This window comes from Procambarus clarkii, chromosome 68, assembly GCF_040958095.1.
Source record: "Procambarus clarkii isolate CNS0578487 chromosome 68, FALCON_Pclarkii_2.0, whole genome shotgun sequence".
Classification (NCBI taxonomy): domain Eukaryota; kingdom Metazoa; phylum Arthropoda; class Malacostraca; order Decapoda; family Cambaridae; genus Procambarus; species Procambarus clarkii.
This window is the reverse complement of record NC_091217.1, coordinates 5,675,544-5,702,122: the sequence shown is the minus strand read 5'-3', so window position 1 is coordinate 5,702,122 and position 26,579 is coordinate 5,675,544. Positions and strand designations below refer to the sequence as shown.

Below are 26,579 nucleotides of genomic sequence, written 5' to 3'. Positions count from 1 at the left end.
TTCTTATGTCAGCCAGCCGCTAGGTTCACATCTCCCTCAAAGACCGGCCCCCCCCTTTACCCCTTCCCATGCCCTGGGTTTTCCACCCAAAAAATTTCTTAGGCCATTAAAATCGGCTTTTTGCAAATATAGCACTTTTAACAGTGTTCTCTTTAAAATCTATTCCATTCTATGCTAAATCTGATTTCTTTGATCACTGTTACCTAGTTCACTTCCTATTTCGATGTCATTAATTTGTCTCCCTGTTAATTAACATAGTCTAAAATATTATTTTTCTATTTGGTTCCTTCATTGTTGCTTAAGAAAGCAATCTTCTATCCTAGAAAATCTTCTGCTTCGTTATTCACTGTTCTGTTAAGTCAGTTTTTTTTACTAAAATTAGTCACCCATGACACAAATTCTGTTTGACATAGATGTTTAGATATTTCATCCCATAGATGCTTTGTTTCCATTCTTAAGTTTGGTGGCCTGTATATACTGTAACTACTATTATAAGTTTTTTAGCTTATTGTTTAATTCTAAACAAATAGTTTGTATGTGGCTCAGTTTTGACAATACAACAACATTTCAAATTTTCCCCTGACTTATATGGCTACTCCCCCTTCTCGTCTAATATATCTTTCTGCATGAGAGTTTAAATCCGTTTATTTTATATTCATCTAATAGTTCTCTGTTTTCTATATTTATCCTTGTTTTTGTAAGTGAAATATTTGTTTCTGTGCAGACAAGAGCATTTAAATACCTGTAGTTCATTTTGTTTATTAGACTCCTACTGTTGATGTAATATACCTTGTATCTTAAGTGTAAGTGTATCTTAAGTGGGTCAAGCCTGGCCTGGGGCTGGGCTTGGGGAGTAGAACAACTCCCAGAACCCCATCAGGCAGGTATCAAGCAGGTATCAATTGTATGTATATCTATCTCATAGCCAGAACTTCACTTCAAAGCCCAATAAACAAGGTTAATTTTTTCCAAGACAGTGACATTAGTGTGTTCTTTGTAGACAAGAACCTGCATTCTAACTAGAGGCCAAGTGTGTTAGAACTAGCATTTCTAACCAGAAACACATGCATGCATGCATACATACATACACACACATCTTAAAAGTAATAATCGGTATATGCTAGATAAATTGTATTGTGGGAATGTTTTGGTAATACCTGCAATTGTATGTTGCGAGTGGCAGGCGAGCCTACGGGACTGTTTATGTTGGAAAGGCTGTGACGGTAATTAGATTTAGTGCACCGCTAAAATGATATCCTGGTGATAATTGTGGGATGAATATGCATGCTCCACAAATACTCGAATACTAATACTTTGTTGTGTTTTGCACTCGTTATTCGAGTGGGTAATTACTTTACCATATTAAAATTTTGTTAATGCAGTTGTACAAAGGTGTAGAAAGTTTGTTTGAAGTTAGTAATTTGTTAATCTGTTTATTCAGTGACTGAGGTTTGACGTCCTTTGCAAGAAAGTGTTCGCTGTGTGTTTAGGTGTATCGTGAGGCTAGCTGGCAGGCTAGATGTTAGGAATTGAGGAAACAGCAGAAGGTGTATAGTTCATATGTGACAGCTTCTATTTATATCTACCCAAATTCATTCATGTCTAACCTATGCTCGAAACAATCAAGTGATCCTACATCTACTGTACTATATTATCTGGCAGTGTGTTCCACAAATCAACAACCCTGTTTCTAAACCATTATTTATCTAAACCTACCCAAATTTATATTCTTGCCTATCAGTGTTTAGGGGAGAGTGAGGTCTAGTTCTTTATGCCCCACCTCCGTGCCTTGTACCTGTTGTGCTTAATTAATGACTTTCAAATGCTTTGCCTAATCTGGCCTTAAAGTTGTGGATGGAGGTGACTTCCACAATTTTCCTCTTTTAGAGCAGTCTACTGTACTTATTAACTACCTGTACAGGGTACGAGTACTTTGTTCCTTTGGCTCATTTGAGCTTCCAGTTTCTACCCGTGTCCTCTTGTCCTGCTTTCTTTCAATCTAAAATTGCTATCCTTGTCAGCCTTATTTATTCCCCCGAGTATCTTATAAGTTGTGATTATATCCCTTCTGTTACTTCTATCCTCTAGGGTTGTACGATTTAGTTCATTAGCTTATGTTCGTAGCTTCGCCCTCTCAGCTCTGGCACCATTCTTATTGCAAATCTTTGTACTTTTCAGTTTTACCTTTATGCTTCACAAGATGCGGATTCCACAACTGTGATGCGTATTTCAATATTGGTCAAACAAATGTTGTGTGGATTGCTTTGAAAGAGTCCCGATTTAGGTTCCTAAACTATGTTCTTATGCCAGCTTCCTATATGCTGTTGATATTGTATGTGTCTCTCTCCAGTGTGTTATACAATAACTGGTGGAGTTATTACTGTTATAATGCAGTTCCAAATGATTATCTTCACTGGTGGTTCCAAGTACAGTACTGGGTATTCTTGAATTAATTTCACATTAGTACCAATAAACTGTTCACTGACTCAGCATGGATGAATATAACAAAATCATCCATTACAGTACAAAGACTAAAATTACCATATACTGTACTGGAGGGTGATCACCAAGGCTGGTAATAACAAACTACAATACAAAGCTCTCTCCATTGAAACTTGTCTGTATTAATGTGCCCAAGAGTTCATGCGCTCTCCGATGTCATATACAGTATGATGTAAAGAAATTAAAAACACTGTACATGGATGAGAAAGCATTCACTCCTAGAATGAACAGAGAAACCCATACTGTTAGTAGTGCATGTACTTTACTATATTTACAAAACCCACCTATACACACATGAAGTACCTGAAGTAGATATTTTCACATGTTAACAAGCTGTTAACAGTAAAGTATTGCAGGTTTAATTAACATTAGTCAGCTAATGCAGAAATGTGGAACAAATTATCAAGCAGGTACAACTGGTAGATTCAGCCACTTGTTCAAAAACATACACTGTTAGTTGAGAATGCACCTCATACCCATCCTGTGGATGGCAGTGTAAAGGATTTGGAGGCACATAATATGTTCAGAAATTTAGCCTCATTCTTTCTCTTAGTAAAGCTTATTATTATTATTAACATCTTTATTGACAAAATTAATTACAATTTTGCCTAATCTTAGGATTTTGATAGTCTTATTAAAGTGAGGATAATGCTGGTATTCACTGTCACGCAGGACAGAGGGTCATACATAAGACAATAGGTCTAAACTGTAGGCTGAAGCACATATATATCATGGTTACAATCAATGTTTTAATGTATGGATATGTGAAAACAACTTTCTACTGTGCACTGCCACACAAGGGCAGGGATGGGTTCATAAGTGATGCAGCTTAGAAGTAATATAAATAAAAATCGTTCTTCATTCTTTAAAATGGACAAGCAAATTTTGGGTAAATTGTTAGGATGTCATCCAGAACACCTGAGTCAATAAAATAGTTACACAGTTGGTGGTACAAGAGGCCAGGAGGTCTAAAGTCCTTATAGTTGGTTATAATTAAGTAGCTGCCAAATACGTATATATATATCCAGGTCTATAAATATACATCCAGGCCTATACATATCCAGGTCCAAATATCTTTGACCTGGATGGGAAAAATCCGATTCCTATTTTGGGTTAGATTCAATAGGGTGGGAGAGGTGTGTGTAGTGGTAGGACTGCGATGGTTAAGGATAATTATCAGTCGTGGAGAGGGAATTAAAGAGGGTGATATGGAATAACAGTGGTGATGAGGGATTTGGGAACACATTTTATGTAGGGAAGTGAGTAGAGGCAGTAGGTGGTCTGTGTAAGGGAATTGAGGTGTGTATGGACAGAATAAGATAAAACAGTAATAGGTAATTATAGGAGGATGGGGAAGTGGTAAGAGAAGTCATATGGTGAAGAGTGGGTTTTTGGCATGAGGGAGAACAATGATAACCTCAAAGGCCCATGAACTTCAAAATATTCATCCAAATATGAAATATAGTATAAAATGTTAAACAAATCTACATTATTTGCCATCAGCATCATGAAAATTTCATCCCAATACTGTATGGTTTTAAAATATATAATTTTAATTTTGTTTTATTGTGTGTTGGCAGGACTTGCAGCACCACCAGCAGCCTTCAGTGCACCATATGTGATAAACACTCAGGAGCCATATGTGGGCACACTTATTACTGGTGAGTATTCTCTCAACACTCGTGTGGATTAGAGTGATTCTTCTCATTGTTGTGCATCTTTAAGTGAACTGGTTTATTCCTTGGTGTATGGTATTCCTCTTGTTTTTGTGTTTTACATTATTTATAATTGTTTTTAAATTATTCCTCTGAATTAAAAGTACAAAATTGGATTTTTGCTATCTACTGAAGAACATAATGTTTAAGTGGAACTTTTAACCCTTTTTCTGCTGTTAGATTTCAGAACAGTGACTTATTTTGGAAAGAACACTTTGAACATAGGAAGTTTGGAAACATTTACAAGAAAATGTTAATATTAGTTGTGTAAAGTATGTTCAATTTATAAACAATTGATTTTAACCCAGTGTTTTGGAAATGGGTTACAAACATGACCGTACCCAACTTCAGTATTGTTTGTGTGTAACTTAATTTTAATAGTTACAATTTTATTGTAGTAACCAGTCATATAATGTCCCCAGTGAGTTGTCATTCACACCTAGTTTTTATTCTTAACTCAGGCAGCTTAAACTTTCTTAATATAATTCAATTCAACCATACAATATACAGTGAGAAAATCAATTGGAGCAATATGGGGACTTGAACCAGGGACCCTGGGTACTGTACTCCCAGCCATGCTCCTTAACCCACTGGGTCACAATATGCTAAAATAATTTAACCTGGGATACTACTGAATCCACTAGGGGTCTTCAGGCACCAAGTTGATACCAAATAAAGTTTTTACAAATTATCTCCATACACTCTGGTGTAGGTATAGGTGTTCTCATCATAAGCTTCTTTCAAATACACAAGGAAAATTGAAATTATGTGATACTGTATATCATTGGGTAATTCGGAAATGCTCGATTTGGTATATGCTCAGTGGATTCAGTAGGATCCCGGCTTAAATTATCTTGTGTATCGTGGTCGTTTAGGTTAAGGTGCACCACTATAAGGACCCATGCCTTTGAGAACGTCAGATTTTACTGTGTTCAGTAGGATTGTGCAAATTTCAGAGGCCTTACCATTTTGTGGATGTCTGTGGTACCAGAACCAATGCACCAATAAGCTACTGAGGCTGCCCAGAAAAGGACTTTTCATTACTATTCAATTCTTTATTTTTTACTTACCTGATCATCCTTGATTCATAAACACAGTGCTAATATATACTTATAAGTAATCTTTGTTTTGTTAGGTCCAACAGCAGTTATTCCTCAGTACTATGGGGTGCACTGGGGTGTATATCCAGCAAACATTATCCAGCAACAAGGCCCTGGTGGTCAACCCCGACGACCAATCTCTCCATCTCAAACTACTGAAGTTACCAGTCAAAGCAATGGAAATTTGGCTGCATCAGCTGCAGCGGCAGCAGGCAACATGCAAGGTCCTCTTTCTCAATACCAGGTGTGTGCTTTTGTCACTAATATTCTAATAATAATACTTCTTAATGTGTGTAATTAAAGTTATGTATAAAAACAGTATTGTATACTGACTACTTACCATGGTAATATTTCATTTCTGAAGCAGGTAATCCCAGCCTACTATGACCAGAATGGAACCGTGTTGATGGGTAACCTTAGAGGAGTTGGTAATGGAGCTCCAGTTCGGTTGGTCTCTCCAGCGCCAGTCCTTATTAATGGTGCCAATGGCGCCCAAGCTGCTGCTGCAAACAATATGCGACTTTTGAGCAACCAGGTATAGAATATTTTGTGATGGACTGATTTATTATTATTAGTGTTATGCTCATCATAATTAGTTTATTGTTAACAGTACAGTCACATTTTTGAAGCATCACAAAGATTTTGAATATGTAAGCTGTAATTTTTGTTGTTGTTGTTAATGCTTCTCTTTATTATCCAGGCTCCTCAAATTGGAACACCTCCAGCCTCTCTCTACAATAGTAGCCAGACTGCGAGCCTAAACAACAGCCAAACCTTCACCGGGAGCACACTTGCTGGTACGCATTCCAAGTGTTGCCTGTATGAATAGTGCGTGTTGTGAAAGCTAATAACAAAGTCTATAACCAAAAGGATACTGGCCAGTTGTTGCTGGATTTAACTTGGCAGATAATTGTTACTATATTTAAGAATTGGTCAATCCAATTAATGGGAATAGTCCATAAGAACTGGCCAGTCTGAAGTTGCATGTCATTAAAACATTTTCTTTAGTGTGATACTAATACAGTAACACTACTATGCTTTTCTTTTTGAGGGAGCAAAGTTTACATACAATTTCAGCTTGTATCAAGGATATACTGTGCCTACAAATGCAGTGAATTCCTAAATCTCCTGTTAGGCAACAGATGGAGCCCAATAAGGTTGTTCATTTTTGTCTATAAAGAAATCATGTTGGCATAATTGAGCAACTCTTAATAATCTCAATTAGTGTTGTCAGTTGATGCAAAAGTTCAAAATTGGTATAATATACAGTATAAAAAATTCCATTGTTTTATTAAATATGTGCAAATAGTATTGTTTGCACTAGTAAACGGATTTATTTATTTTTGTATAAGATGAGTCAAGAACTCTGGTAGTAATGCATAGGGCCTTGTCCCAGTTAATACAAATACAATAATAAGCCGTCTACTAGAATTTGAATGACGCTCTAACTTCAATGAATTCGGTCGTTTGATAGATTACATTAAATAAATCATGGTATAACCTTGATATGGTTTAATATAGTGCATCCTCTTGTGCAGCAGTACATCATAGATGATTATAGTGTGTGGTTTGTTTCTCATTGTTGCAGATTCCCTATCGCAAGGCCTGCAGACTTCCAATGCACTAACAGGCAACAACTACTCGTTGGGTCTGCAAACTAGTAGTCTAGGTTTTGGCAATAGCACCCTGGGCACCATTGGATCCCCTGCTATTGGCAATTTAGGTGGTGGTAAGTCCAGTTTATTAACTAATTTATAACAATGAATTATTTAAGTTTTTGAATACAGTGTAATTGTAATTAGATCCTGCAGCAGCATGCCTTTGGGATTTGAAGTACTGGCTGTTTTTTATATTTACTCTGAAATTTATTCAATATTAATATGAAGCTGATATATTTTTTGCTAAATATTTCATTATATATTTCTCTCGTTACAGGTTTGGGCGGCAGCAGTATGGGTCGGCGTGATTCTCTCGATCGCACTACATCTGTTTTATCCCCCCTTTCTCAAGATTTTCGAAGTGCTAAGTGGACTAGCAATTATGGAGCTTTAGGAACTGTAACTGCATCTCCTGGACCTATTGGTCTAACCTCGGGAAGTCTTACTCCACCTCCAAGCTTGAGTAGTACCTCATCAGCACTTCCTCTTGGAGCTCTTATGTCTGGTAATCGTGTCATTTCTGCTGCACCTGGAGCAGAGGCCAAGTTCCGTAATGGCTCTACCAATGGCATGTTCAACTCTGGTGGACCATCATCATTATTTCCACCACTAAAGAGGAATTTGAGTTTGGATAAATGCACTGGTCGTTCACGCTTACTTGAGGATTTCCGCAATAATCGCTTCCCGAATCTCCAACTAAGAGACTTGGCTAACCATATTGTGGAATTTAGCCAAGACCAACATGGTTCAAGGTATGACTTGCATCCATTATTATTTATGATTGATATAACTTTTAATGTGAAATACATGTTTATTTTTATCTTCTAACATGCAATAATTTTTTTATTTTTTTATTTTGGCTCTATTTCAACCCTTAGCTGAGATAAGGCCAAAAAATGGTGGCATTGGCAAAGGATTAACCCCTGCACTGTGCACCTGTTTCATGTGACAAATTTGTGGTGCAATTGTTAAAGAATTATTTACGTTAACTGAAACTTTTTAAAAATAAGAAAAATGTCAATATATTGCCGAACTTAACAATTTTTCATTTCAAATCACAGTGAAGAAAACGTTAAAAAACATTAAAATATTACTAAATTAAAAAAAAATATTGCATCACAATGTCACTGTCTAGCTGCTTGGGACCCAGCTCTGTTGATAATTTGACTGCTTTGCATAATCATTCACTTGTGTGCTTATTGTTTGAACTAATTTGGTGGCAAGCTTTAGCTCTATGATCTTAGATGGCATAGCAAGTAGCTTCTTGCAGTGGTTGATTCTAGCATGATCACTGCTGCATACCTCTGGACTACAGGACCAGACCACTTGGAGTTTCTTGTCTGGAGGTTCCTAATTCCACAATGTGTTGTGTGCTAGTAATGACCTGGGTGCCAGGGTAGCAATTAAGGTGCCACTCACAATGTAGTGGTTCATTCCACTCTACACTTTTTCATAATTTTAACATATTTCCAAATAGAAAAGTCAGTCATTTGTTTTTGACTTTCAAATTTGTGCATGTATAGACTCCAAATTACAGCATAGTTCATGGTGTTGCTATATTTATTAATGTATGTTTTTATTTATCTATAACATTGTATTTTCCTGGAACACTTTTTTGTTTTTCTTCTAAGGAAATATTAACATTTTGAAGGTTTGTTTTATTTGGTCTCCAGGAATGGATCTTTGTGTAAAAGTTGAATTTGAATATATGCAAAATGTGCAGTCACATTTTGCATGTACTCTACTGATTATTATTTATATGTAAAAGCTTATTATTTTTAAAATAGTTTCTCCAATGATAAACTGAACTCAACTATAGTTTCTTGATGTTGCAGGTTCATTCAGCAAAAGCTAGAACGAGCAACACCGGCTGAGAAACAAATGGTATTCAATGAAATTTTGACGGCAGCGTATTCTCTCATGACAGATGTATTTGGTGAGTTATACATACTAAACATTTAGCATGAATTTTATTGCTAAAATATTTGTTTAAACTTTGAAAAATTTATAGCTTTATGAATAAAAGAATATTTTTATTTTCAGGTAATTATGTAATACAGAAGTTCTTTGAGTTTGGGACACCAGATCAGAAAACTGTGTTGGCAAATAAGATTCGGGGTCATGTCTTACCACTAGCATTGCAAATGTATGGCTGTCGTGTGATTCAGAAGGCCTTGGAATGCATTACTCAAGATCAGCAGAAGGATATTGTTCGTGAGCTTGATGGTCATGTACTGAAGTGTGTTAAGGACCAAAATGGTGAGTTAATTGCATTGAAAGTGGCTTTTATGTTTCTAAGCATGTTGGATTGTTCCCTTTTGGTCTTAATTGCTGGCAACAGGCTAGCTGAGATTTCAATCATAGTTTTTGTTTCTGTAGATATTGTGTTAAAAAATAATTAGGGGAAAAGCACTTGTAATTTTATATACTGCAATGTATATGATTTCTGAAACAGCCCGAGACTGCCATGTTAACAGCCAAAAACAGCCCTGTATTAATCAATTATAAAAGACATGGTTTGCACTGTGCATCAGGCTGGTTCAAATGTCCATATAATTATAGTTGAGAGTATTCCACATTAATTTATTATTTATAAAGAGATCTATATGAACTCTACAAATGGTAAGAGGACTGGCCACTGCTTTTTAATATTGACAAATGCAAGAAGTACCTTTTAAGGAAAAAAAGGTATTGATTCAATTGTATGGTGTGCTCCCATTTGGATTACCATATCAAAACATGGATATCACATCTTCAGAAAGACAATGCTGCTCTGGAGAAAGTGCAACACCAGGCAACAAAAATCATTCCAGAGCCAAGTCAACTCATGTATCGGGAACGGTTGAGGGCCACAGGGTCTAACAACACTGCAAACCAGGCATGACCGAGTGCATATCATTGAAACTTTTGCAAATCTGAACATTTTGATTGTTGTTCAGGAAATTTCTTAAAAAAGCTAGATGTAACACAAACAATGAACAATGGTTTCAAACTCAACAAGCCACAATGTAGGACTGTGAGAGCAGCAGCTTTTTCACCCACAGGGTTATAAATCCAAGGCCTACCCACCAAAGCCGTAAATATCAAAACTGTTCTTTTAAAGTATATCTGGAAAAGATCAAGGCAAAGGGGGGGGGAGACCTTCGATAAGCTGCAGGCTTCCTGTCTTCGAGGCCACTAGTGTTAGTGGCTCTTGGGGTAAACTCGAATAAACATGGAAAATACTGGTCCCAAATCTACACAATAAAATAACAATACAGTACTAGAGTGAACGATATGGAAGGAAATGCAGAAAAGATCCAGTGAAGAGCAGAGGTGCCATAGGCACAGAGAACACTATAAACATCAGAGGTCCACGGTTGTTCAATATCCTCTCGGCGAGCATAAGATATATTGCCGGAACAAATGTGGACATCTTCAAGAGAAAACTGGATAGTTTTCTTCAAGAAGTGCCTCTGGAGTGCACTCTGTTCTTTAGCCTCTAGATTTTGTCCAGATATCTTTTGTTGTATGTCTTGCATATGGAAATTTAACCTCAACTTTTAACCAACCTCGTCTTTTGCATCTATACCCTCTTCGGGTGCTGCTGTTTCCTTGGATAAATTGCTCAAGGAATTTTAGTTTTTCTTCTCCATTTGTAGAAGCACCGAAGATAGGAAACAGTGAAGCTATCGATGAGGCCTAGCTCAGAAATAGTGACTATTCTAATTGGTCCCTCAGTAGTTCCTCATTCCCATTCTACAAGTCCTGTCATCCCTGAATTTGCAAAAGTGGGCTGGGCTTACAGTGAGGTGGTGTCCTTCATGACCCTTTTGCTGGGAGTGCTACCACCTGGCTGCAGCCGGGGTAGCTGGGCTGTTTCTGTAGTTTAGTGTTGTTTACCAGTTGAATGTTGCCAAAGATCATTCAAAGGAAGTTTGAAGTGTCATTGTGGTTTTTTTTTCTTGGTTGTGAATTGATAAATGATCTGCACTTGTTTCCTACCCATTTACAGGAGGTAAGACACATTTGAAAAGTACTTGTTCTTGTGCACAGAAAGTCACCCAGAAGCCAGACATGTCAGTGTCCTAGTGGTGTCAGTGCCACACTACATCACCTCCCCACATCACATCATTGCAGTTAGGCTATCAGTGTATTTGGGAAATTGGGATCAACACCACAAAGTGTAAATATTGTGAAAAGCCAATTGGACATTACCTTAAACATATACTTGACACAATTATAATAATTTCCAATAGCCAAGGATCTGCCTTCAAAATAAAATCACTGGCAGATGCAATTAAATTCCTGTTATATAAAGAGTAGTATTAAGATTATTCCACCATTGCATCATATCATAGAATGCAATCAGTGTATAGGTCATCTGCAAATGGTTTGCATCCAAAAAGCTGTTGAAGCCACTTCCATGACTCTTAAGAAAAATTTATAGCCAATTTTGTTATTAAAAGCTGTAATTAGCAAGTTAGTTGTGAATAGTAAGGTACAGCATCAATGAATAAGGATGCAGATCTCTCTTCCCTGTTGTGATTAATAGGTAAGCACCACACCACCACACCTATCACTACATCATAACCAGCTTGAGGGACGGGGGGTAAACATTAGACCTACCCGTTAGCTACTAAAATATGCAGTACTGTACCTGAATGTTATCCAACCTCGGCAATGACAAAACTAAATTTGGCAGTGTGAAGGCCTGCTACAAGATTGCTGCCAGATTTAAGAGAACAAAACTACAAGGACAGGTTAAAGGAACTCGGCCACACAACTTTAGAGGAGAAGAGGGGAACATAAAGAAAATGATCACAACATACTGTACAAGATACTGATTAATACAGACAAGGTGGATAAGGATTTAAACACTGGCATGCCTGGCAGGGCACCCAAATTGCACCAGAAGGTAGGCTGAGCATTCTTGGTGAGCACACAATCCAATGTTAACCTCAGTAGGGGTGCAATAGGCACAATCAAAGAACACTGTATAAATGTCAGAGGTCCACAGTTGTTCAACATACTCCCAGTGAGTATAAGAAATATTGCCGGAACAACCTTGGACATCAAGATAAAACTAGATAAATTTCTTAAAGTGTCGGATCAACCGGGTTGTGGTGGATATGTGGGCCTGCGGCAGCCCCAAGCAACAGTCTGTTGGACCAAGCTCTCACAAGTCACGCCTGGGCCCCGAGCCGGGCTTGGAGGAGTAGAAGAACTCCCAGAACCCCATCCAGGTACAATCCAGGACAATAGAACATAGCAGGAAATCTAAATGAGTCGTGTAAGGAAATACTCATATTCTGCACAGGTGGTAAACAAGTGGAATGCAGTGAAAGAAGTTGTGGGAGCCACTTATGATGATGATGATGATGATGATGATACAAAGAATCAAAATATTAGTTTACAATTAGGTTTTTAGGTGGTGCAGAAGAACTAGACTTAACACACCACTACTTGAACTGGGCGGTAGAGCGATGACCTCGACTCTTGAAGGGTCGTCGTTCGATCTCCAGTGGTTCAAGTGACCTAGTACTGTTCCTTCACCCCCTGTCCTTGTATCTCGGCTCCTTGTCTTCGTATACCTTCCAAGTGCTGTGTACTGGCTTATCATTTTCTTCTAATAATTACCTTCCTTCTCTGTGAAGACTTAATCTTGGGATCATCAGATGGGAGGAAGGCCAAGCGCCAGTCCACCAACCTGGTGTGATGACCAATTCTCAAACTTGCTATGATAACCCATTTTTTATGTATTTAAACAATGGTAGACAGTTGGAACAAGTTAAGTGGTGGAGGCCAAAAGCATTAGTAGTTTCAAAGTGTTATATGACAGTGCTGGGGAGATGGGACACCACGAGCATAGCTTGTTCTGTAATTACGCTTAGGTAATTACCACAGATAGAGAGAAAATAGGACAAGAATACAGGTGGAAAATGAAAATGCAAATGAACCAGAGAATACAAAAAAAATAAGTACTCATACCTTGTATGGGTAATTGTGAAGTGCAGTACACTGAAAGAAGCTGTGGAAGCCACCTCCATCCACAAGATATTGGACAGGAGTTTGGGAGGGAAAGATTGGTGGTAATCAGAGCCAGGTTAAGGTTTTATATGCCCGACTGGGCTACAAGTACTATGAGGCCCCAGTAGTATTCTCAATTTGCAATTTTTAATTGCCATGAGTAAGACTGTTTAGATGTTCTTGTGCCATTGTTGATCTGTGTATATTCTTCAGATATTTCTTCTTAAACACCTCTTTCCATTTGCATTAGTTATTATTTTAACACAAGCAAATCCATAATGCTATTTCACCATATGGGAAATAAGTTAATCCATTGTGTACTACAAGGGTGTAGATATCAGAAGCTCGTAGTGTTTCATCCTTGAGCCTGAATTCATAAAATTTTTCATCAAGGGGCTCCACTCAGGGGCTGCAGCCCCTAGAGCCTATGCCTTAATCCAGCCCTAGTGATAATATACAATCTACCAGAACAAGATACACATGGCAAATGGGGGGAGAGAGAGAGAACCAAATTAAATAAATTCTTCACAAAATTTAGGCCCGAGATGCAACAATGGAAGTGGAGCATTTTTGCAAGCTAGGTAGATTTCAGAGAGAGAAATCAGACAATGAAAGTTGTTTTTATGAACATCAAGCCAGTTAAATATATAATGGCAGAAGAGAGAGATTTGAAGAATGAGGAAAAGCACCATATAGTGTTTATTAGAAAATATGTCTTGAGGAGGATAGGGAGGCAGGAAAGTATATTGGGGAACAAAAATGCAAATGAAAAATGCTAGACCAGAAAATGGCACACAGTGTACAAGAAGTACAGTAAATCTGACAACACGTAGTACTACATAGGGAAATAGTGGGACTGACCAGCTAAGTGAAGCAAGAGATTACTGCAGAGGGAGATAGTAGGGCTGTGTGGCCAGACAGCCAGCACCCACACAGTCATAAGTGACTAGATCATCAGACCCCTCTTTCCTTATTAGACAAGGAAATGCAGCCACATGAACAAATACTGTACTACACTGGAGGCCGCTCCAAGCAAGAGCCTGTTGGACCAAGCTCTTACAAGTCGAGCCTAGCCTTGGGCTGGGCTTGAGGAGGAGAAGAACTCCTAGAGCCCCATCAATCAGGTATCAAACAGGAACTTTGAAAAAATAAAATTAACAGAGGAATCCAACCAGCAAGAGTACACACAAACTGTACTAGGAATAGCAACAGTGGGAGGCATGAAGATAGTGGTATCATTGATTTACAATTCCCCCAATAGTCAATATAAGTCCTAGGGAAAAATACAACAAATCCAAAGAGAATTGTTTAAAGGTAATAGAAAAAGTCAGTGGCAATAAGAATGAAAGCTAAAATTCTAATACTGGAAGACTTTCACCACGGGGAAACAGACGGCAAATAATGAGCCCACCGGACTGATGAGACATGGAGAGCAAAACTGGTTGACATGGCAGACAAATGCTTTTTAAGGTAGCATATTATGAGTTGATGGAATTAATTTTTGGGAAATGTCAATACAACGAAACATTTCATACCACTCAACGAGGTGGATGAGAAAAATAAAATACTAGTAAATGTCTGGTTCAATAAGCAATACAGGGAAGCTAAAGAAAGGACCACCACCACCACCACCACTCTCCATCATTGCCACCAGCACCCACCATCAAATCACCACCACCATCAAACAACCACCACCATCAAACACCACCACCATTGACTGCCCACCATACCTTGAATACCACATATGTAAGACCAGTCCTGGAGTATGCAGCCCCATCATGGAGCTCATATCTTATCAAGCACAAGACAAAGCTGGAAAAAGTTCAGAGGTATGCCACTAGGCTAGTCCCAGAACTAAGAGGCATGAGTTATGAGGAAAGGCTGCGTAAACTGCACCTCACTTCGCTGGAAGACAGAAGAGCTTGGGTAGACATGATCGCCACATAAAATTCTCGGGAATTGACAGGTTAGACAAAGATGGATTATTTAACACGGGGTGGTACATGCACAAGGGGACACTGGTGGTAGCTGAGTACCCAAATGAGCCACAGAAAGATTAGAATTTTTTCAATGTCAGAGTTGTAAGTAATGTTAATGTTTCCTAGTGCAAATGGAATGCACTAGGAAATGTGGAGGAGGCTGTTTCATACAGTTTCAAATGTAGAAATGATAGAGCTTGAGAAGCTCAGGTATTTGTACACCTGTAGATTGACGGTTGAGAGGCGGGACCAAAGAGCCCAAGCTCAACCCCTGCAAGCACAACTAGGCGAGTACCACCACCATCACCCCACCACCACCCGTCACCCACCGCCACCCGTCGCCTCCCCCCCACCACCACCACCACCACCACCACCACCACCACCCCCCATCACCCCCCACCACCCCACACAACTACCAAGTTCCCCAAAAAGACTGGCAAAATTTTTCCCAGTGGAAAGACTTGCACAAGATGGAGAAGTAATCTGGGGTAACTAGGAAAACATTGAACTGGGCAAGGGAGTATCTGAGGGAACGAAAGCAAAGAGGTGGTTTCCAGCTGGAGGAATGTAACAAGTGGGGTCTCACAAGGCTCTGTTCTGGTACCATTGTTGTTCCTAATTAATATGAATGACCCACCCGAGGGAGAGAGTTCGAATGTGTCAATGTTTGCAGATGATGCAAAGTTGATAAGGAATGTGAAAACAGATGAGGACTGCAGGATGTTAGAGGAGTACCCTCACAAACTCCAGTTGTCAAACAAATGGTCACTGGAAATAAATCCCAACAAGTGTAAGTTAATGAATATGGGAAAGAGGAGATCAGAGCCTGGCTAGGTAAGTCAGAAGAGCATGAGACTCTTGATCTTGGGGTTGTGGGTTCAAGCCCCATGTTAGGCGTATCTTTATTTGAGCTTGTCCCCGGGCTGGGCTTTGGAGTATTACTCTCAGAACCCCATCACAGTGAGATATGCATCTACATTATAAGGGAAGGCAACTACAGAAATCGGAGAGAGAGAGATTTGGGAGTGGGGATGTAATTCCAACACTAACACTGGAGGCACACTCAAACAGGATAACATCAGCAGCATGTGGGATGCTGGCAAATATAAGAACATCGATTAGAAACCTAAATCGGGACCCATTCAAGGCAATCTACTCAACATTTGGTAGATCAATGCTGGACTATTCATCACTGGCATGAAATCTGCACCTTGTGAAGCATAAAGCCAAAATTTAAGTAGTAGAGTACAAAGATTTACATAAAGATTGGTGCCAGAACTAAGAGGGTTAAACTATGAAGATAGGCTTATGGAACTAAATCTCGCAACCCTAAAGGAACAGAGGGGAATGCGATCACAACATTCAAGATACAGAGGAATAGATAAGGTGGACAAGGATAACATCTTCAGATTGAGAGAAAGTAGGACAAGAGAACACAGATGGAAGATGTAAATGACAATGAAACAAAGAAAAGGAAGTATTCGTACCCTGTTTGGTTAGTTAACAAGTGAAATGCTTTGAGAAAAAATTGTGGAAGCCACCTCCATCTACAACCTTGAGGCCAAGATTCAACAAAGAATTTGAATGTCATAATAATTAAATTGAAATACAAAAGTTACAAGGCTAGTAGGCTGGGCATAAGAGCTAGACCTGACTCCTCCATATTCACTGATAGGTAAGCACACCACTTCTACCCAACAGCATCCACCACCACCACCTGGTTCAATAGGCATTGCAAGGAAGCTTAAGAAATTACAAAAAAAAAGGAAACGTGCAGAAAACTAACAACAAGGCAATAGAGGCACTAAAGAGAATCTGAAATGAATACTCCGAAGTCGGGAGAAAAGCCAATTCAAAATAAAATGTTTATTTTTGACAAAAGTTAAGGGCCAACCAAAGCTGCTGCTATAGCCATGTAAGGAGAACAACAACAGAGAGAGCGAGACATGAGGTACTCCAATTGAGGAAGCATTTGGGAATTCTCACAAAAAACAAAAAGATATGGGAGGAATTTGACTAAATGTTTGAGGAGGACTTTACAATGGAGCCGATGTGGAGACCAAGGTTCAGAGATTAAAGGCTCGAAGAAACAATGGATGACATTGTAGTCACTGTAGAAGAGGTAAAAAGACACTTGGAGGAGCTAAGTGTGACAATCAGTAGGACCAGACTTATTCTCACAATGGCTGCTGAAGAAGACTGCAGAAGTTCTTTGTCACCCATTATCTAAATTTTTTTAATAAACTCAATATGAGAAATCTCCCAGAAATCTTGAAAATGCAAATGTATTTCAAATATTACAAAAAAAAAAAATAATGCTAGAGACAGGAGGCACTTAATTACAGACCGGTGCCATTGAAACCCAGGGAATTCACATTGCATGTGAAGTTCTGGAAAAAGTAATCAGGTTAAGAATGATGGAGCACCTGAAGAGCCAACTTTGTAATGAAAGGACAGCATGGATTTAAAAAAAAAAAATTTAACCTGACAAACCTGGAGTTTTATGAAAGATTAATAAAGTACGGTACATGAAGGACAGAAAGTAAAAGTGCACCAGAGAGGTGGTTTCAAACTGCAGCAATGTAACACGTGGGAGACTCGTATGGCTCAGTCTTGCCACCACTGCTGTTCCTAATTTTTATGAATGACTTATCCAAGGGTGTAAACTTGTTGGACATGTCAGTGATTGCAGGCGACATAATGCTAATGAGCAATGTAAAAAACAGAGTTGAGCTGCAAGATGTTACAGGAGGACCTTGACAAACTCCAGGAGGGAGCAAACAAATGGTTGCTTGAACTATTTGTTTCAGCAACAAGTGTAAGGTAATATAGATGGGAAAGGGAAAAACTAGACCAGGAAGTAGCTACACCATTAGGGGATGGTGACTACAGGAATCCAAATGAGATAAAAATTTGGAAGTTTATAATATTTATAGTTTACTGTATTATTATTATTATTATTATTATTATTATTATTATTATTATTCACATTGCATGTGAATAATAATAATAATAATAATAATAATAATAATATATATTACTAGTCGAGCCTGGCCCCAGGCTGTGCATAGGGAGTAAAAGAACTCCCAGAACCATCTCCAGGTATGCTCCAGGTATTCCAACACTAATATGAGACATACAAACAGACTAATATCTGCCCACACTTTACAAGAATGTAAGAACTGTTGTATATATAAAAAAAAAACATAAGCAGCATATAGGAAGCTGGCAAAGAGAATGTCATTTAAAAATCTAAATCAGTACTTTTTTAAACGCAGTGTACATGGCCTTTGTTAGACCAATAGCTGAATATGCAGTACTGGCCTGGAATCTGCACCTTGTGAAGCACAAAACCAATACTGAAAAAGTTTGGAGGTTTTCAAGAGGGTTAAACTATGAGGATTGTTGAAGTGAACTAAATGTCTTGAGCCAAGAGGAGAGAAGAAACAGAGGCGATATGAATACCAACATGCAAGATACTGAGGGGAATACACGAGGTCAACACAAGCAGCATCTCTTAATTGAGAGAAAGTAGGACAAGGGAACATAGCTGAAAACTTGAAATGCAACAGAGTCAAAGTAGTGTAAGGAAATACTTGCACCCTGAATGAGTAGCCATCATTTGGAATGTATGGAAAGAAGTTGTGGAAACCACCTCCATCCACAACTTTAATGCCAGATTCAACAGAATTTGAATGACAAGAAAGATAATTAAAACAGGTATAACAAGACTAGTAAGTGTAGCTTAGAGGTAGACCTTGCATCCTTATAATCACTGTTAGGTTACACCACCAGAATAATTGCTGATGGCACAAAAATGTTGAGGATTATTTATGTAGGCAATGGCAAAATAAGCCTTGCCTTGAGGTTACCTTGAGATGATTTCGGGGCTTAGCATTCTCGCGGCCCGGTCCTCGACCAGGCCTCCTTGTTGCTGTGCTGGTCAACCAGGATGTTGGTTGCGGCTACTTGCAGCCTTGTGCATAAGTCAGTCTGGTTGATCAGGTATCCTTTAGAGGTATTTATCCAGTTCTCTCTTGAACACTGTGAGGGGTCGGCCAGTTATACCCCTTATGTGTAGCGGAAGCGTGTTGAACAGTCTCGGGCCTCTGATATTGATAGTTCTCTATGAGAACTCTTTTGCACCTCTGCTTTTCAATGGGGGTATTCTGCACATCCTGCATGCATTCTGGTCTCATGTGGTGTTACTTCTGTGTGCAGGTTTGGAACCAGCCCCTCTAATATTTTCCACGTGTAAATTATTGTGTGTATATCCCGCCTGCACTCAAGAGAATACAGATTTAGGAATTTTAGTCGATCCAAATAGTTTAGATGTTTTACAGAGTTTACCCTAGACAGATTGAAAGAATTGTCACACAAGTTTCAGAGTTAAATTCAAGCAAGTACAAAGTCATGAAGGTAGGTGCTGGAAACAGGATGCTGGACACAAGGTACCAAATGGGAGGGATATCCTTTGGAGAATCGGGTATAGAATAAAACCTGGGGGTTGGTATCGTACCAAACCTATCTCCTGATGCTCGTATTAAACTGATATCCGCCGTGTATGCTAGGTTTACCAACATTGGAACCACACTTCCTGTATAAATCTGAATAATGGATTATTCAGGACATTATGTACTATAATGTCTTGAATAATCAATTATTTTACGAAACACTATTAAATCTGCCCATAGTAAGAAAGAAATGAATTTCTTCTGGTAAGAAATTCTGCTAACTTAAATGGGGGTAGACCCCATAAGATTTGGATTACCAAGTGAAGACAGTACGTTTAGCCTACACCTGAAAAAAAGAACATCGATCCCACGTCTTATAATTTTACCCGGTATTGTGTTACACAAAACATCGTCACCATCTTTACCCTAATCGAGCCTGGATTTACAGTTGAGCCTGGCCCCAGGCTGGGCTCGAGTAGAATTATTCTGGAAACCCTCTCAAGGTAACCTTAATTGCCCCACTGCTACTCCACTACTATCCATACCTTCCATCAATAACTTCATTACCCTTTTGCCCATTACTCTTCTCACACCCACTTTCAGTTCTCTTTCACATTACCATCATCTCTGCTTCATAATATAGCCCTGGCCACACATCTTTAATACCTATACCCGCAACCCCTTCACCACACCATTCACACCCCAACCTGTCCTCTAGTACATTATATTTTTATATAAAAATCCCCAACATCAAAATATAGTGTTCTATAAATCATAGCAGGTCACTAAATTAAAAGGCCGTTAGGTTTTCTATTCATGGGTCCTCCGTTAGGTTAGATTTGGGCAATTTAGTGTATAAATTGCCCGTACACTTCAGTACACTTAAGTACACTTTTTGGAGTGTACTGAATACAAAAACTAGTCGGCACATTTTTAGAAGCATTAACATTCATAAATATATTTTCAAAGCTTAATGCATCTCGTTTGGTTTGGCAGCTGACTGCTGTTCACAAATGTGTGTTTCCTTCCTCAAACAAAAGAAGGAAAAATTTAGTTTTCCTTCCTTTTTATATCCAAATGGTACATGAGCGGAGGAAGTATTTAGTAATAAGATGATGGACCCTACATAATCACTAGTTTTTAAGAGAATTCATTGTGAAACAATTAGCTATATTTTAATCTGTTTAGCTTGCATGTAAATACTGTGGCAGCAACTTTAAGGTAGAATGTCGATTAAGGAAATTACACTGGTCAGACCATGTCTAAAAGTGCTATCAAAGGACAGTGCAAATGCATGGTCAGTCCTGTATATGAAGCAGTGTAATTATTTACGACTAACACAAAACCAAGGTCATGTCTATCAATAAGCACAATGATCAAAACCTTTAGAATTAACATGCTTGTCTCCTGAATCCACCTCAAAGAAGGGACTGTCAGTTCAGCATCATAATTTGTAATGAATAGATGACAAATCAAATATACATAAAATGGATAATTGGATTTCAACGAAAAATTTGACATTCACATACAATATTTTATTTATACCCTCTGCATGAAAATAAATGATTAAAGTGTTAGGGAAAAATGATGAGCGAGCCATTTAATTGACAAATGCTGTCTCTTTGCACTAGAGCAACCATGGGAAAACAATCTGTCTGGGCACATGACCTAGTCTTCTAAAATGGATGCATACTTGGCAGATTCCTGTTAATGTTATAAATTACATGGTTTTGAGCTTGGGTAATGAAAATACTTATTAGATATCAGCTAGGCAATGTTGAAATCGCAAAATAGGAATGCCAAAAAATATGTGAAAATCATGATTAGTAGGGATCTTAAGCCAAAAAATAAACATACAAAATAAAGCAAATACGATAATACGAGATTTACTGTTAATGCTCCTAGAAATAAGTCATCGGACACTATTCTTTAGCTTTATATTTTCTCTGTCAGGCCCCATTTAGATTAAGTTTTGGTCTCCATACTGGCATAAATAGGCATGAATTTACTTCAACACATACAGGGAAGGATGACAAAAGAAGTTAATTTCAGGAATTCAAGACTCACCCAGAAATATTGAAATCTTAGACATTTAACAACTTCAGATTTAGCAATCATCCTGATTTAGTGGGTAGGGTATAGTCCTATATATAGGTCATTAAATTGAGTGGATATTGTAATTAAAATACCTGAATGAAAAATACTGAAATGTAACAATTGTTTTGGATATACTGTACCAACATGAACTTGAGTCCTGGCTTTGTTGCTGTGGACTCTTCCCTTTCACAGTATATACTCAAATGCTCTAATCTTTCTAACAAACGTGACTTAACATAAGCTTTCCCCCTTCCATTTCTTTCTTTCTCTTTCCTTTTCTTTCTCTCTTCTCCCTTTTTCTGTTCATTGTCTTCTCCTACGCTCCCTTGCTATCCTCTTCTTTTTTCCTATTACTATCTCCTTCGGTGGTTATAATAGGAGCTGCCTCGTATGGGCCAATAGGCCTGCTGCAGTTCTCATTACTACTATCCCCTACACCTGACTTTCCTCCTCAGCTCTCTCTTGCCTATTTATTGCCTGTCCCTACCTCCTCATCACAATCGACTTGAGAATGGTCCAGGACGGACCGAAACGTCGTCGTCCCTTCAATTTCTAGTGTGTGGTCTGGTCAAGATAACTGTGATTATCGTCACCTGGAGATTTATACAGTTACTGTCTGGGTTTTTACGTGTATGATGAAAATATGGATATAATAGGTCTAAATGGATGTAATGGAATTTACCTTGACTTACGAAAAAAAAATCCTGGTACCATTTCATGGTACAAATATGGGTATCGTTATGAATGTTACTAGGGGAATGCGGGCATTGTCATATGATAATTTAAATAATTATTGTCAGGGTTTGTCATATGATAATTTAAATAATTATTGTCAGGGTTTTACCTGTATGATGTAAATATGGATATAATGGCTCTGTGGATGTTAATAAAGAAAAAAGTAATCAAATAAGGATAAAACAAATAGGGATAAAACAAGAAGCATCAGTAAAGTCAAGCACCAAGCATGGCCAAGTGACAAACATTTTGCATACAATTATTATTCTATAATGAAAAAAAAAATTTCCTTTTTAAGTTTTTAATTTTTTGTGCATAGGCAGGTATGACCATTTTTATAGCGGCTGTTCAAGGGCTAGAGAGAAGAGTCCGCTGTCAGCTTGTCCTTCTGACAAGTCTCACATGAGACGGTCAGATTCTTTGCTAAAGTCAAGATACTGAATCTCACGATCCTTTCTTCTGTCAACTTCTTGAAATATACTGTAAAACAAGATAGTAAATTTGCTAAACACATGCTGTACTATAAATCAAAGCAGCACACAAAATTAACAGGCTGTCTAGGTTTCAATTCATGGGGCCTCGGTTAGTTTAGGTTAGGTTCAGGCAAATTAGTACATAATTTTTGTGACATAACAATTTCAAAGGATGGGCTACATACACACTCGCCAACCAAAGGATACCTGATCAACCAGTCTGTGACTCATATGTCAGACTGCGCAGCAGCATCTAGTTGCTTGGTTGACCAGATCACAAACCAGAAGTCCTGATCAGAGACTGGGCGGTGAGGACATTGATCCCAAAAGCCAGCATTCAGCTCTAGCATAGTCCTTATTTAGTCAAACACAAAACGTGTGTCTGTGTGTGTGTATACTTTACAGTATATATAAAATGTAATGGGGGGGGAGGGGGATTACCTGGTGTTGCCCGGGTCTCTGTCCTTTCATCCATTCATCCTTCTATCCACTGTCTATGCCTGTCTCTTCTCTCCCCCTTTCTCTTTCTGTCCCTGTCTAGGATGAACAGAGTGCACCAATGAACAGATGGTCCTTGGGTAGGACCAGATGGAGTCTCACCTTGGGTACTAAGGGAATGTGCATTAAAGTTCAGTGCCCCAAACGTCCTTACAGACAGGAAACCTTGCTGACATGTGGTAAAAGGCAAACATAGTTTCAGCCTATAAGAATAGAAATAGGGAAGACCCACTGTACTGTAGATCTCTATTATTGACAAGTGTGGTACTAATTGCATTAGAAAAAATTACAGGTAAATTACAGGACAGAGTTCCTGGACAGTAACACTACAATACTGGACAATCAATTTGTATTTTGATTGGGAAGGTCATGCATTGCAAATCTACTTTGTTTCTACAATAGCCACAAATATTGCAAGAAAGGGCAGATTGGGCCAACTGCATATACCGTAGACAGAATCACCACACAAGAGATTTACGGAAGTTTAAAAAAATTGGCAGTGTGACAAGCAAACTTCTAAATTGGATGAGAATTTTTTTGACAGATAAAGGTGAGCAGTGATCCAAGGAATTGTATATACCTGTCGTATACTTATTGATGATTCAGTGGATCAACATGCCCGCGACCTGGTCTCTGACCAAGCCTCTTGTTTGGTGGTTTGGTCAACCAGGCTGTTCGATGCAACTGCTCACAGCCTGATATGAGTCACAGCCTAGTTGATCAGATATCCTTTGAAGGCGTTTGTCAATTTCTCATTTGAAGACCGCAAGAGGTTAGCCAGTTAAGCTCCCTATGTGTAGAGGGAGAGTTGAAAAGTCTTGGTCCTTTGACATTGATCAATTTATCTTGCAGCATACTTATTGCACCTCTGTTTTTTAATTGGGCTATTTTGCACATCCTGCCATACCTTGGTCTCGTATGGCATTATTTCTGTGTGCAGATTTGGAACCAGTCCTAGTATTTTCTAAATGTCGATTTGTATTTCCCACCTGCACTGAATATAGATTTACAACTTTTAAGTGGTCCCAATAATTTAATGTTTTATTAAGTGGATTCTATCAGTAAAAGATCTTTGCACACTCTCCAGGTTAGCAATTTCTCCAGCATTGAATGGGGCTGTTAGTGTGCAATAATATTCCCCTCTAGAGAGTACTATTGTTTTAAAAAGTCTCATCACAGGTGCAGCATCTCTTGTTTGAAAAGTTCTTGTTATTCAACTTGTCATTTTTCTTGCAGTTGTGATGACTACTTCGTCGTGTTCTTTAACATTAAGGTTTTCCCAACGTGATTACTCCTAAATCTTTTACATTGCTTTTTCCTTCAATATTGTGGTTTGACTGCATTTTGTCATTTCTGTTTTGATGTTTTCATTTATTCCATAGCATAGTAATTGGAACTTAATCTCATTATACATCATAGACCATTGAAAGACTTGACCTCTGTAGGCCATTGAAATGACTTGACTAACATCAGATTGGAGGTTTACTGTGTCCTCTATATTGTCTACTCTCTCAAATCCAAGTGTCATTTGAAAAGGATAATAGTACTATAGTTTGTATCCTTGTCTGTGTCTGATATGAGGAGGAAAAAAAGTACAGGAGCAAGCACAGAAACTTGGGGACTGAGCTTTTTATGGTGGATGATCCTGATTTTACTTTAACTAATCACTGGGTTCTGTTAGATCAAAAGCATTAACAAAATCTGTGTATATTACATCAGCATTTTGTATGTTTTCCATGGCATCTAAAGCAAAGTCATAGTGGTCTAGCAATTGAGAGGCAGGAGTGCCCTGTCCTAAACCCCATGTTGCATGACAATCATCTGTCTCTCTTATAGTAGCTTAGCATCTTCAGAAAACATGTTCACATAATTTTGTATTCCTTCTGGTAGATCATTTATGTAGACAATGAACAACTGGTTCAAGAACTGAACCTTGTTGTTCTCCGCTAATAACACTCTCCAGTCAGATACATTGTTTCTGATTACTGCTCTCATCTTTCTTCTTTCTGTACGAAAATTGCACACCTGTGTCAGCAGACTCTGTCACTCCTCCAGCATGTTCCAGTTTTCAAAACAACCTCCTGTATAGGACTGTCAAGCACTTTTTTTGAGTCAAATATATATGCAGTCAATCCAACCATCTGTTTCCTGTAGAATCTCTATAGCTCTCTCATAAGAACTAAGTAGATTTGTTACACAGGATCTTCCTGTTCAAAAATTATACTGTTTGTCATGTCATTACTCTCCATGTGTTCTACCCATTTAGTTTTAACTATTTTTTTCAAGTGTTTTGACTACCACGCTTGTTAATGATATGGGTCTAAAATTTAGATGGTTTTCTGTGTTACCATTTTTGTAGATTGGAACCATGTTTGCCATTTTTCAAATATCTGCTAAGATTCCTGTGGACAAAGATGTCTGGAATAATAGTTGACGTGGAATGGTTAGCCCTTTTGCACATTTTTCAGCCCCTAAGGTGAAACTCCATCTGATCCAATAGCTTTATTTCTTCCTAGCCTCTTGAGTAAATTTTTACTATGACTAGACACACCTCAATGTACTCTTATGGTGTTTTCTGAAATTGACGTAGTGTCTGGCTCTGAAAACCTCATTTTGCACACACGCTTTGGAACTGTTCACTTAGTGTTTTAAAAAGTTAAAAACCTGTCAACAAGTTAACATGATGACACTGGAGGTCTACACTCAGGATAGATAAATATTATTGCCTACAGTCAGCTAGCAAGCAACACATGGCCTAAGGAAGAGCTAAATGGCAAAAGAGAGGGCCTTGTAATGATAATGAGAGAGATTATAGTAAGAGCAGATAATGATAACTCCCAAGTGTTGATACTTGATGACTTAAAATTGAAGTCAATAGACTGGGAAGCCTATGAGCCCAACCACTTCCCAGAGAATTCTGTGCATCAACATGTTAGACAGGTTATGAGAATTTGAGAAAAGGATGCTCCAATGCTGGATTTAGTATTTAACAGAAAGGAAGAGAGATTTGACATTCAGTATCTTCTGCCATTGGGCAAGAGCAACCGTGTCTTTTAGGGAGTTGAAAATGCATGCATTATATTCAAGAGTGGTGAAAGGGAAATAGTGGAAAAACTTGATTTCAAAAAGATATTCTGGGAAACTAAATAAGTTCTTTACTAATTTGATTGGAAATATTTATTGTTAGGCAGAGTAATAAATGAGATGTATGAAAATTTATCGAGATATATGATGAAGGCACGAAAGAATTTATTTTAAAACAGATGTAGAACTAGAAAAGAGGATTAGTTTCTTAGAAATGCAAGAGGGGCCAGAGAACAAAAGACAAAAAGATGGAATCACTATAGAAAGAGGCCTAA

The 26,579-nt window shown here is 38.3% G+C and overlaps 1 protein-coding gene and 1 long non-coding RNA gene across 26 annotated transcripts in view; one reads left to right on the top strand and one right to left on the bottom strand.

Annotated features, from left to right (window-relative positions):
- Positions 1-26,579, top strand: part of pum (pumilio) — a 285,433-nt gene that overhangs the window by 249,049 nt on the left and 9,805 nt on the right. For 19 of the 25 annotated variants that reach the window (XM_069310784.1, XM_069310782.1, XM_045769384.2 and 16 more), the window contains 8 exons: positions 4,083-4,163; positions 5,353-5,561; positions 5,682-5,852; positions 6,018-6,114; positions 6,906-7,046; positions 7,253-7,727; positions 8,811-8,911; positions 9,019-9,234. In XM_069310784.1, coding sequence (XP_069166885.1) covers positions 4,083-4,163; positions 5,353-5,561; positions 5,682-5,852; positions 6,018-6,114; positions 6,906-7,046; positions 7,253-7,727; positions 8,811-8,911; positions 9,019-9,234 — 1,491 coding nt within the window. The remainder of the gene's footprint in view (positions 1-4,082; positions 4,164-5,352; positions 5,562-5,681; positions 5,853-6,017; positions 6,115-6,905; positions 7,047-7,252; positions 7,728-8,810; positions 8,912-9,018; positions 9,235-26,579) is intronic. The other 6 variants (XM_069310783.1, XM_069310779.1, XM_045769380.2 and 3 more) reach the window with 2 other exon arrangements.
- LOC138355554 (uncharacterized) overlaps positions 22,592-26,579 on the bottom strand; it is a 20,495-nt gene continuing 16,507 nt past the window's right edge. Inside the window, exon 4 of the long non-coding RNA XR_011223965.1 lies at positions 22,592-22,729. This is a non-coding gene — a long non-coding RNA (uncharacterized lncRNA). The remainder of the gene's footprint in view (positions 22,730-26,579) is intronic.